A 13,134-nucleotide genomic window follows, 5' to 3' on the forward strand; every position below is an offset into this window, starting at 1 on the left:
TAAAGTCCCAACTTCGAGATTACAGTGCCAACATCTATTAGACTTAGAGCTATCTAATTTTTGTAGTCAAACTGGGGTCCAAAATGCTCTATGTAACAGAAAAAAACAAGTTTGTCTCAGATGCAGACACTGTATATCTCATCCTCCAAGACCAAATTCGTGGCCATTGAGATGCAGTAATTTGATGCTTGATCTCAATGCTCCAAATATCCCAAAGACCAGTTCTTGGTTTTTTATTCATGAATCCAGATATCAATTTATACCACTGTATGGCCTGGTGTCCCAGGAAGTCCACCTGAAAGCATAAGAACTCCAAACTATATTGATTAGAGAGATTTTTCCATTCAGGGAACCCCGCCTGAATGGCCTACTTCAGTTGCAACCATCTAAAACTTTGCAATTTATCAAGACCAAATCTATGTTGCATTAGATATAACATCTTCTAGAACATGTATACCTGCCATCGCCCAATGCTTCCAGATGATCTTCCTAAAAGAATTCTAATGAGAAGGGATAGACTACCCCAGGTATAGGCAATTCCGTTCCTTGAGAGCCACAGGCAGGTCAGGTTTTCAGGATATCCACAATGAATACGTATGAGATGGATTTGCATGCACTGCCTCCTTAAGATGCAAAACACATGCATATTTATTGTGGATATCCTGAAAACCTGTGGCTCTCAAGGACCAGAACTGTCTACCCCTGGACTACCTTAAGGTTCAGAAAGAGTAGTTATACAAGAAAGTTGATTCTAATAGCCAAAAGAAAAAGTGGTTCCAGATTTTTTGCACACCACTGTAGCTATATTTTTACTGTGACCAAAATGAAATATTGTTTGCATGTAGTTTTTCTAGAGATCGGTAGCAGTTCCACTTGTTCTGTTTGACAACTAGTGTGTTGGGGGGAGGAGGGGGGGGGGCAGCATAATACTTTACACTGCTGGCTAACTGCCTCCAAACTAATCCAACCACAGAAAAGAATTCACAACATCGGAAATTAATAACTTTATTGATTTTAGAAAGGCTACTTACATGTCAAGAATATACTGTACATAATATATACAGCAATAATATTTACAAGTTTCAAGAAAATTCCCACCTGCCATTTCTTCATTTTGTTCAATGCCATATCTGAAAAATAACTAAAATTCAGAAACACAAGCATTAATATACATGTAGAGTCAATCTACAAACCTAACTCTTGATGCCACTAATCCAAGATTCTGAACATGCACTTTTTATTAATCTGAAACATAACATGGCCATCTTTAGGAATGTAAAAACAGAATATACAGAATTAGCCATTACAGGGTTTCATCTTGATCTGCTGCTCTGTAAACTTTTAGGAAACAAACTGGAAGAGAAACTTTTCTGTGCTGAAATAGGAAGCCACAGCTCATACGGACTCTTGCGTTTAACCACGTCATCTGTTTTTGAGAATGCTGCTTTAACATTACTGTTCTGTTGTTTCTGCAATACTGGCTTGGCCACAGTATTCTGTAAAAAAACAAAACAAAACACAAACAACCAGGTTAAGTTCATAAGATAGAATGCATAAACGGTCAAACAAATCTAGTCTCTGAGGGATGTTAAATCTAGGCACCAACAGTTCCATGAATATCCCTACTGTATTAATATACCCATAGGTCAAATTAACTTATGTCTTATATTTTACAACAAAATATTAAAGTGTTATGCTGGGATGTAAACTTGCCAGCTAATAGGTCATACTTACATTAGAGCTAAAGAGAATGCTTTTCAGGGTAGAACATTTCTCAGCCACGGAATCTTCTGCTGTCTGTCTGGTTAGCTATATGGAAAAAATAAATACTATTAACATGATCACCACTAGGGTATCAAAAGCATTAGCCAACAGAACACAAGTATTACTAAAAACGTAGAGTAATCCATAAGTGTAACATGTAGAGAATGACACGGTGGCTGTTACCCGTAGCTGCGGGTAACCAGCCAAAACGGGGGAGAAAAAAGGATTGGTCACCGCGGGTATGGGGGAGGCCATTCACCACCCGTGGAGCGGTGAATGGCCTTGTCTCTGCAGTAAAGAAGGGAACGTGTGCAGTCACCGATCGCGCTCCGTCCCTCCTGATAGCCGCCGCCCGATAGCCGCTCAAGCATCTCCCTCCCTCCTGATCGCTGCCGCCCAATCACCGCCACCTGAGCATCTCCCTCCCTGCTCCTTACCTTTGCGGCAGGCAATTTCTCTAAATGTGCTTCCTACCAGCAGCCGGAGCGTTGAAATCGCGTGTGGCTGCTGTAAAGGTAATCTCTGCCGCAACTGGAAGTTGTATCAGAGACCACCTTTCCAGCAGCCACATGCAATTTCAACGCTCCAGCTGCTGGTAGGAAGCACATTTAGAGAAATTGCCTGCCAAAAAGGTAAGGAGCAGGGAGGGAGAAAGGGAGGAAAGGTGGGGTGGGGAGGAACAGACGCTGAAGGGAACTGGGGAAGGTGGGCTAGGAGACGCTGAAGGGAATTGGGGAAGAGAGAGATTCCAGATTATGGGGGGGAGCGCAGGGAAGAAGATGAGTGGCAGACCAATTGGGGTGGGTGTTGAGGGAGAGATGAAGGGAGAGGCACAGTAACAGAGCATATGGAAGAGACAGGAAAGGTAAACAGTGGATGAAAGGAGATGAATGAGAAGATGAGGAAATCAGAAACCAGACAACAAAAGGTAGAAAAAAAAATTATAATTTATTTTAGGATAAAGTAGTATATTAGTTGTGTTGATAAAAATTTATAAACAAAGCCCTGCCAGCTGAACAACTTTCTCTAATTCAGCAGCCAGAACTTTGATTTATAAGGAAGGAATAAGCTAAATATTGCAATACTGAAGCTTGTATGGATGCTGCGGGAACAGGTAAAAAATTTTTCCCGTGTCATTCTCTAGTAACATTCTGGTGTACTTTAATGTGCTTATGCCAGCACATTAAATTGAAGTATTACATGGCACCAACCAAACTTTCACGACATGTTACATAGTGTTTTCTAATTTTTTTGTAACAAATTACAGTCTAAAAAATTGTGAGTCCAAGAACATTAATATGTACCTCGAATGGTATTGTTCCCTCCTGAACTCAAGTCTTTTTCTTCATTAATGAATATACAGTGCTCCCCTGCAAATTTGCGGTCCTCAATTTGCAGTCCCGATCATTTGTGGTATTTTCCAACCACGAATGAACAGGCACGAGAGGGCAGCTAGAGCATCGGCGAGTGAAGGAAATCACTCGCGGTATGCTCCGACAGCCTCTTCCTGTACTAAAGTCAGGCCTCACCAATCAGGAGCTGCGTGTCAAAGCAGCTCCTGATTGGTGAGGCCAGACTTTAGTGCAGGAAGTGGCAGTCAAAGCATACCGCGAGTGATTTTTTTCACTCGATGACGCCCGGCTGCCCTCTCCTGTCTCCCCTGCTAAAAACCGTATTCACGGTTTTTCAACATTCGCGAATCCTGTGAATATCAGGTGAGTACTGTATATACACGTCTGGAAATTACATACAATTTCATCAATGAATAAGGGGCAAGAGTGCAATTTATACTTAAGGCAAGGACTTTACATGGTAAAAAAAAAACAAAACAAAAAAAAAACCCTCTGTGTGTCCAGGCCATGCAAAGCATCCTTATGAATTCCTAATATATAATCTTGTAGATTGTGTCATGACAACCTTTTTAACCATGTTTCAATTTTAAAAGAATTAGGGTAACTGCATAATTTATCCAAATGAGAAATATAAAATGGATTAATTTGATTCTAGGAAGCAACTGAGTGATTTGTGCATTCCACCCTGAACAAACTTATCTGCTAGTGATGCAGGCGTCGTCTTCTTTAATCTTTCAAACATCTGGAACATAGTTAATAAGTTGTAAGGGTCACCCTGAGCCAAACTTTAGCTTTTTATGTTTTAATGTTATCTTTGTGGCTTTCTTAATTGATTGGTAGATAGAAACTTCAGGTGTTACAAACAGCTACAACTTTAAAAAAAAAAAAGGTTTCCTTATTAACATTTCTAAGTCTCTGGACTATTATACAAGCTATGAATGAGCTTAAAAAGCTCTCCTTCCAACATCAGGAAGTCTATTGCCACAATCAGTGTTACCATTTGACTTTCTTCAAAGGCAGGAAACATTCATTTCTATAAAACAGAAAAAGCACATAAGCTATACTGTGTCAAAATACACAACTTATCAGGGAATACAAACCACTTTTCCATATGTCAGTAGGGACTCAGATACATTCTTTAGTGTCGGCACTAGAACAGAATGAAAACCATTTTTATCTGTTTTTTCCATGGTGAAATAGGCAGTGGGAAGTGGGACAGAACCACAGTTTCAAGTATACAGGTAAGGGACAAACGCTCATTTTGTATGCAAGTGTGCAATGTGAGATGAATACTTTGTATTTCAGTGTACACGATTGCATTGGTAAGTGCAGGACTGATCTGTCCATAATGAACTAAACCTTAACTTTAGAAAAGCCCTTTGTTTTTTGGGGGGGAGGAAGGGGAGCTAAAGTTTCATGTTTTATTCTTGGCTTGATCTTATTTTGTGCTCATGCCCTTTGTTCCTTTTTCATCTTTGGTTGCCAAAGCTGCCCCAGAAATAGCTCCTCCCATTCATGGCATCTTTCCCTCCCTACAAGCACCACGTTAGAGCACTCTTTTACCCAGTGCAGTGATGCTAGGCTTGGATGCAAGCACTGAGCAACAAGCAGCTGGCAGGAAAGTTTTCAGATGCTGAGGTTTGAGATGTTCTAACTACAAATGTTTATATTATAAACTAAGCTGGTGTGACAAAATAAGAGCAAAAGCTTGTCCCATGCCTACCAGGACAGCAAGGAAAATTATGTTCTTACCTGTTAATTTTCTTTCCTCTAGATGCAGCAGATGAATTCAGAGACTAGTGGGATAGTACACATCTACCAGCAGGTGGAGATAGAGAACTGATTAACAGGTGGTCATATTGGTTGACACCCTCCCTGTATCCTCAGTATTGCTCCTTGCCCAAGCAGTCGGAACCAGAATATGTCCAACATGTAAAACACTTCTTTCCCAACACAAATCGCAAAAGTAATAATAGAGAGAACTACCAACAATAAGAAAACCGCGGAAAAAAGCGAAACACGAACAGGGATCCAATAGCAGAAAGGGTGGGGCTCTGGATTCATCTGCTGCATCTAGAGGAAAGAAAATTAACAGGTAAGAACATAATTTTTCCTTCCTCAGCAACAGCAGCAGATGAATCCAGAGACTAGTGGGATGTAGCAAAGCAATCCTCAATCAGGGTGGAAGCGAATGCTGTCTCGGAAATAATCAATGCACCAAAAGCAGCCTCCACATGCACCGCCACATCCAACCGGTAATGCTTAGAAAAAGTATTCTTAGAAGACCAAGTAGCTGCGCGACAAATCTCCTTCAAAGAAAAAAACCTCTCGACTCCGCCCAAGAAGTAACCATCGCTCTAGTGGAATGAGCATGAAGCTTGTCGGGCAACCGCTTACCAGACGTCAAGTAAGTGGAAGCAATGGTCTCCTTGACCCAGCAAACAATGGAAGCCTTAGACGCAGCCATACCTTTGTTGCGGCCCACGAACAACACAAAGAGTTGATTAGAACGGCGAAAGTCGTTAGTAAGTTGGAGATAATGCAGTAGCATCCTACGGACATCTAGGAACTGCAGAGAAGAGAACTTTTCTCCTCAATCCTTCTTTCTGGTTAACATGAAAGGTGCAAAAAAGGATCTCTACAAGATAATGCTTGCAACTCAGACACTCGCCTAGTAGAAGCCTCCCCGACAAGAAAAACCGCCTTCAATGGCACATCCTTCAAAGTCGCTTTGAACAAAGGCTCAAAGGGAGGCTTTTGCAACCCACCAAGGACTACTTTAAGACTCCACTCTGGACAGATCTTTTTAAGAGGACGAATATGTTGCACCCCTTTCAGAAATCGAACTACATCAGGTTGAGACGCCAAGGAAGAATGCGCCACGCGGCCCCTGTAACAAGCAATAGCAGCCACTTGAACTTTAAGAGAATTAAAGGCCAATCCCTTGGCAACTCCATCCTGAAGAAAGTAAAGAATGTTAGAAAGTGAAGCCTGGAAGGGCGACAGACCCTGAGCAGCACACCAAGAATCGAAAACCCTCCAGACTCTAGCATATGAGGCAGAGGTTGATCTCTTTTTTGCTTGAAGAAGAGTGGAAATAACCCCTACGTCTCAGCCACGACCTTTCAAGAGCCAGGCCGTAAGACCAAAGTGGGATGGATTTTCCATGTTGATGGGACCCTGAGTCAATAAGTCTGGCGTCACCGGAAAGGACAACCGATCGCCCATCGACAGACGTACCAGGTCCGCAAAACAAGGACAACGCGGCCAATCCGGAGCTACCAGGAACATTGAACCCGAAAAGCGTGTTATGTGATACAAAACACGCTCTATCAAGTAGGAAACACATAAAGGAGGCAACCCAGAGCCAACGTGTCTAACCCCTCCGACCCCTGCTCCCTGTGTCTGCTGAAGAACCGAGGAAGCTTTGCATTTTTGGACGAGGCCATGAGATCTATGTCCGGTAGGCACAATGAGGTTGAACGCCTGAGCGGAGAGTCCCCATTCTCCGGGATCTAGAAGATTTCTGCTGAGAAAGTACACCTGAATGTTGGCCTGACCTGCAATGTGAGGCGCTGACAGTAGAGGAAGATGAAGTTCGGCCCATTGAAGGAGAAGCATCGCCTCAGTCTCCAACTGAGGACTTCGTGTGCCGCCCTGCCTGTTGATATATGCAACCGCCGTGACACTATCTGAAAAAAACCCTCATCAGACAGCCCCGAATCACATGCAGGAACGCTTGAAGGGCTAGCCTGGTCGCTCTCAATTCCAGAAGATTGATGGACAACTGAGACCAGACTCCCTGCGCTGTGGACTGAAGGCAGTGAACCTCCCAGCCCAACAGACTGGTATCCTTCGTAACAACCATCCAATCCAGAGTCGCCAGAAGCATGCCCTTGAACAGATCGAGATTGCTGAGCCACCAAGACATGCTGAGAGACGCCTGCGGCGTCCATTGCAGACGACGATTGTAATCCTGAGACACTGGGGACCATCGAGAGAGAAGGGACTGTTGCAGCGGTCTCATGTGAAAACGCACCCACGGCACCACTTCCAGCGTAGCCACCATCGAGCAGAGAACTTGCACATAATCCCACACTCGCAGCCTGGGCGACTGTAGAAACAGGCAAACCTGTGAGCGTAACTTCTCTCCCCGGTCGCAGGGAAGAAACACTTTCCCCACCTCCATGTCGAACAGCACCCCCAGATGTTCCAATGACTGGGACAGAGTAAGAGAGCTCTTTGGAAAGTTGATCATCCATCCCAAGGATTGAAGAAGAGAAATCACCCTCTGGGTCGCCGACAAACTTTCCTGTCTGGACGATGCCCGGATCAACCAGTCGTCCAAGAATGGATGCACTCGAATTCCCTCCTGGCGAAGAAAAGCTATCACCACAACCATGACCTTTGAGAATGTCCGTGGAGCTGAGGCAAGTCCAAACGACATGGCTCGAAACTGATAGTGCTGACCCAGGATTGCAAAGTGAAGATACTTCTGATGCGGTGGCCATATAAGGACGTGTAGATAAGCCTCCTTGAGGTCGAGCGCCGTCAGGAATTCCCCCGGCTGAACCGCCACAATGACCAACCTCACAGTTTCCATCCGGAAATGCCAGACCCGCAGAAAGCGATTGACCTTCTTGAGATCCAACACAGGCCTGATCGAACCCCCTTTTTTGGGCACGATTAAGTAAATGGAAACTTCCCCTGCCCCCTCTCTGCCGGAGGAACAGGAATAACTGCCCCAATCTCCAAAAGAACTTGAAGAGTGCACTGCACCAAATCTCTCTTGGCAGCCCCCGTACAAGGGAAGACCAAGAAAGAACCTGCGATGGGAGAGGAAAATTCTAACTTGTAACCGTCTTGAATAATGTCCAAAACCCACCGATCGGATGTGATCCAGGCCCACTCCGCCAGAAAAGAAGACAGCTGCCCCCCAATGGTCACAACGGAGGGAGCCGACCTCCCTTCATTGGGAATTATGCAAGGCCGGGATTCGGGCTGGCGGGGCAGGACAAAGGAATTTTTCGGTGGAAACCTAGGCCTAGAAGTATAGGAAGACCCAGAAGATGGGGGAAAGGACGGCTTTCCAGGCCTATATCTCCTAACATCCCTGAAATGATTTCTGGCAGACAACGCTCTCAAAGGGGCTTTAGGTTTATCTTCTGTTAACCTCTGCGTTTTGGTATCCCCAAAATCCTTAACCAATTTGTCAAAGTCATCGCCGAATAGCAGCCGACCCTTAAAAGGAAGCCGCATGAGCCTAAGCTTGGAAGCCGCATACGCTGCCCCGTGACAGAGCCACAAGGATCATCGAGAAACAACAGAAAGAGCCATTTGTTTCGCCAAAGCCCAAATAATATCACAGAGGGCGTCCGCTATATATGCTAGACCTGTTTCCAAATCTGGAAAGTCGGCCGGCACAGGCACCCCTGTTTCCATCATTTTATCAGCCATACCTTGAGCCCATTGCAGGGAACTGCTGCATAGGAACTGCTGCATAGGAACTGCGAATCGCCGCTTGCAAGGTAACCGCAGCTATCTCAAAGGACAGCTTAAAGGAAGATTCAATTTTCCTATCCTGGATGATACCACCCTCCACCGGCAAGGTAGTCCTATTGGTAACTGCAGCCACCAAAGCATCCACCCTGGGGTTCTTAAACCTGTCCAGCTCATCCTGAGATATGGGATATAACTGGGGCATAGCCTTCGCCACCCGGTGACCAGCCTCCGGCGTGTCCCACTGCGCAGAAATAAGCTCAAGCATCGCTTCATGCACCGGAAACGCTTTAGCTGGTTTTTTCTTGCCCGCCATAAGAGGATTAGCCGTACCCGACGCCTGCATATCCTGCTGAGAAATATTAAGGCACTGCAGCGCCTTGGTAATAAAGGATGGCAATTCCTCCTTATGAAAAAGCCAGAGCGCGGAAGGATCATCCACTTCCCTAGCCAGCGCATCCTCAAGCTCGAAATCCGCCACCTCACTGTCTTCCAGAGAATCTGGATGAGACAGGGGAATGCGAATTCTGAGGGAGGGTCCCCGCCGTCCAGAGGTGCCACCCCTTCGCCTCTTAGTGGCTTGAGACTCCAGAGGAGGTCCACTGGCATGAAGAACTGACCCCTGGTTTAAGATACAGTCCTGGGGCTGAGCAGGCTGAGATTTCTGCATCAAAAAGGCCCTGTGTATCAACATGACGAACTCCGTGGAAAATGCCACCGGATTCGGTTGGGCCTACATCGAAAAAGTCTGCTCCTGTTCAGAAATCAGGCCCGCAAAGGAAGAAGACGAAGAAAAACAGCCGACAGCCGGTGCAGCCGCCGACGTGCACCGAAGCAGAACAGAAGCAGCCGCGAGCGGAGAAGCAGGGCCGACTTCAACTGCGCGGGAAACAGCCGCCACATCAGGCGCGAGCTGCACTTCATCCCCTACCGCGTCTATACACCCTGCCAAACAGAGGCCCGACGGTGTTCGCCGCTTCCCACAATGGGAACACCTCTTAACTGCCTCTGCTGCCATAACGAACAACTGCCGAGTACTGCAGCTGCCCCAAACAAACCTCGTGGCCAAAAAACCCCAGCGATTAAACCGGCAGACCCAAAAAACACCAAGAAATAGAAAGAAAAGCACTCTCACCCGAATCCACCGTTGTTAAGGCTGGTAGTATCAGACTGGGACAGACAGCAAAGCACTGTCCAGCAACAGCACACTGGCCTCTTAATAGGGTTGGTTTTGGGGTTTTTTTGTTGGGAAAGAAGAAAACAGAGGACCAGGAATAACCCTCAATCCACTGGAGAGGAGGGTGGAGCAGGGACCTGGGGGGGCCCAGGTGTTGACTCCCAAAGTTGGCACCGCTCAGCCAAACACCCCGATTTATCTGAAGAGAAAAACTCTCAACAGAAGAATAAACAAGAATCCAGCCAGAATCCAGGAGCTCGTGGAACAGCAACCATCACCTGCTGGGAGACAGAGAATACTGAGGATACAGGGAGGGTGCCAACCAATAGGACCACCTGTTAATCAGTTCTCTATCGCCACCTGCTGGTAGATGTGTACTATCCCACTAGTCTCTGGATTCATCTGCTGCTGTTGCTGAGGAAGGAAGGGTTATGGAAAAAGAAAGATCCAACAGAAAAACTGCTGCATCTGCTAACATTTAGCAATCATTTTAAAGCGACTGGAGAAAAAAAAAAAAGATAAAATTACCTGTTAGCAGGTATTCTCTTCAGGACAGCAGGCATATATTGGCATGTGGTTGTTGTCATCCACAGAACCCAGTACAGACACTGCAAAGTGCACTGTTACTTTAAATCTTTTAGGCATTACCCATGCATACAAGCATACCAAATGAATTAAGAGGGTGCTCTCAGGTTGTCCAAACTGACCATCTCCTCTTGGGAGTTTGTTACAAGCAGTTGTAAGATATAAAGGTATAGTTTGAGGACCAAGTGGCCATTTTGCAACATCTTCAATGGATTTACAGTGGAAATGAGCTACTGAACCAACCACAGCTCAGACATTGTGGGCTGTTAAAAGGCCCTACAATGTCATCCAACCCGAGCATATGTAAAGGAGACCGTCCGCAAACCAAGGGGAGATGGTTCTCTTGGAATCAGGAAACCCAAGTCTGTTAGGGTCAAAAATCACAAAGAGCTGTGAGGATATTCATGTTTATTATTATTATTAGGTTCTTATATCCCGCCATACCCAAAGAGTTCTAGGCAGTTTACATCCGTTACATTAGGATCCGGTCTGAACCCGGATTTACAAAAATTTTGTCGGAATTGCAGGTAGCGCGGAAGGAGGCATAGGTTTATCATAGTTGGGTTAGAAGATAAAATGGAGGGAGTGGGAAACCAGAAGAGGGGGGGGGAGAGGGAGGTGGGGGGGGGGGGGGGGGGGTTGGAGTGTATGCGGGGAGTAAGGACTAAGGGTCTTGTTCGCGGAAGAGGTGTGTTTTGAGAAGTTTTCTGAAGTCTAGGTAGGTCGGGGCCTCTAGCATCATTTGGGCTAGCCAAGGGTTCAGCTTGGCCGCCTGGAAGGCGAAGGTTTTGTCGATGAATCTTTTGAGCTGGCATGATTTTATGGAGGGGAAGGTAAACAACTGGATTCTGCGGGATTTCTTGTTGGTGCAATACATATTGAAATGTGGGGAGAGGTATTTTGGTGAGAGACCAAATACTGTCTTGTAACAGATGCAGGCGAACTTGAAGAGGACTCGGGATTCGAAGGGTAGCCAGTGCAGTTGGTGGTAGAAGGGGGTGATGTGTTCCCATTTGTTCAGGCCGAAAATGAGGCGGACAGCTGTGTTTTGAATCAGTTTTAGTCTTCTGGTGATTTTCTTTGTGGAGCTTAGGTAAATGATATTGCAATAATCCAGTATGCTGAGGATAGAGGATTGAACTAATAGTCGAAATGCAGTGTCATCGAAGTATTTCTTTATGGTACGGAGTTTCCAGAGTGCTGAAAGGCCTTTCTTGACAATGAGGTCGGTGTGATTTTCTAGGGATAGATGTTTGTCAAGCGTGACTCCTAGTATTTTTAATGTTTGTTCGAGTGGGAAAACCAATCCTTTCACCTGGATTGTGGTGTCTTTGATTTTGTCTTTGGGGGTGGCTAGAAAAAATTTTGTTTTGTCTGGGTTGAGCTTTAGTTTGAAGGAGAGCATCCAGAGTTCTATCTGGCTGAGTATGCTAGTTATGTAGTTGAGAAGATCCTGGGATAGACTGGTTAGAGGGATGACAATTGTGATGTCATCTGCATAGATGAAGAATTTGAGCTTAAGTTTGTGAAGGAGGTTACTGAGGGAGGCGAGGTAGATATTAGTGTGCTGCAGGTAGTACGCCAGAGCAAATTTCAGTCCAAGGTGTGCCCTGCTGCCTCTCCAGGATGCAAATGCGGCGTACTATGAATTCAAGATGAATGTGGCAAATTATAGCGTCAGCACCCTGGGGTTGTGGGTTCAAACCCACGCTGCTCCTTGTGACCCCCCCATTGCCCCAGATACATTAGATAGATTGTGAGCCCATCAGGACAGACACGGAAAAATACTTGAGTGCCTGAATAACTCATGTAAACCATTCTGAGCTCTCCTAGGAGAACGGTATAGAAAACTGAATAAATAAAATAAAAAATAAATCCAGTGATCTATATAAAATGGAAAGAACATTAGCCACACAGAGAGGATATTTTGGTAAATTTTGAGATGTTTGGGGACCATTAATAGACTTTTGTAATGAATAAATTATATTATACAATATACTTTTCTATAAATCCACATTTTAGTAAAATATCAAACCCATCCTACCCATCCCCTCATTTCAATTATCTTATTAAGGGAAAAAGCACAGTTACTTACCGTAACAGGTGTTATCCAGGGACAGCAGGCAGATATTCTTAACGCATGGGTGACGTCACCGACGGAGCCCCGGTACGGACCTTTTTAACTAGAAAGTTCTAGTTGCGCATGCGCGAGTGCCTTCCCGCCCGACGGAGGAGTGCGTGGTCTCCAGTTAAGATAAGCCAGCTAAGAAGCCAACCCGGGGAGGTGGATGGGTCGTAAGAATATCTGCCTGCTGTCCCTGGATAACACCTGTTACGGTAAGTAACTGTGCTTTATCCCAGGACAAGCAGGCAGCATATTCTTAACGTATGGGTGACCTCCAAGCTAACAGAGAGGGAGGAGGGATGGTTGGCCATTAGGAAAATAAATTCTGTAACACAGATTGGCCAAAGTGTCCATCCCGTCTGGAGAAGGTATCCAGACAGTAGTGAGTAGTGAATGTGTGAACTGAAGACCAAGTGGCCGCCTTGCAGATTTCCTCAATAGGCGTGGAACGGAGGAAAGCCACAGAAGCAGCCATAGCTCTGACCCTGTGGGCCATGACAGCTCCTTCCAGTGACAGGCCGGCCCGAGCATAACAGAACGCAATACAGGCAGCAAGCCAATTGGACAGCGTTCGTTTAGAGACAGGACGACCCAGACGGTTGGGATCGAAGGTCAGAAAAAGCTGAGGAGAG

At 45.5% G+C, this 13,134-nt stretch overlaps 1 protein-coding gene across 1 annotated transcript in view; it reads right to left on the reverse strand.

Annotated features, from left to right (window-relative positions):
• Positions 1-991: 991 nt before the first annotated feature.
• Positions 992-13,134, reverse strand: part of RSRP1 (arginine and serine rich protein 1) — a 44,365-nt gene continuing 32,222 nt past the window's right edge. Inside the window, exons 5-7 of the mRNA XM_033954353.1 lie at positions 1,735-1,809; positions 1,308-1,496; positions 992-1,141 (exon numbers count right to left, since the gene is read on the reverse strand). Of these exons, the coding sequence (XP_033810244.1) occupies positions 1,314-1,496; positions 1,735-1,809 (258 nt within the window). The 3' untranslated portion in view covers positions 992-1,141; positions 1,308-1,313. The remainder of the gene's footprint in view (positions 1,142-1,307; positions 1,497-1,734; positions 1,810-13,134) is intronic.

This window comes from Geotrypetes seraphini, chromosome 8, assembly GCF_902459505.1.
Source record: "Geotrypetes seraphini chromosome 8, aGeoSer1.1, whole genome shotgun sequence".
NCBI lineage: Eukaryota > Metazoa > Chordata > Amphibia > Gymnophiona > Dermophiidae > Geotrypetes > Geotrypetes seraphini.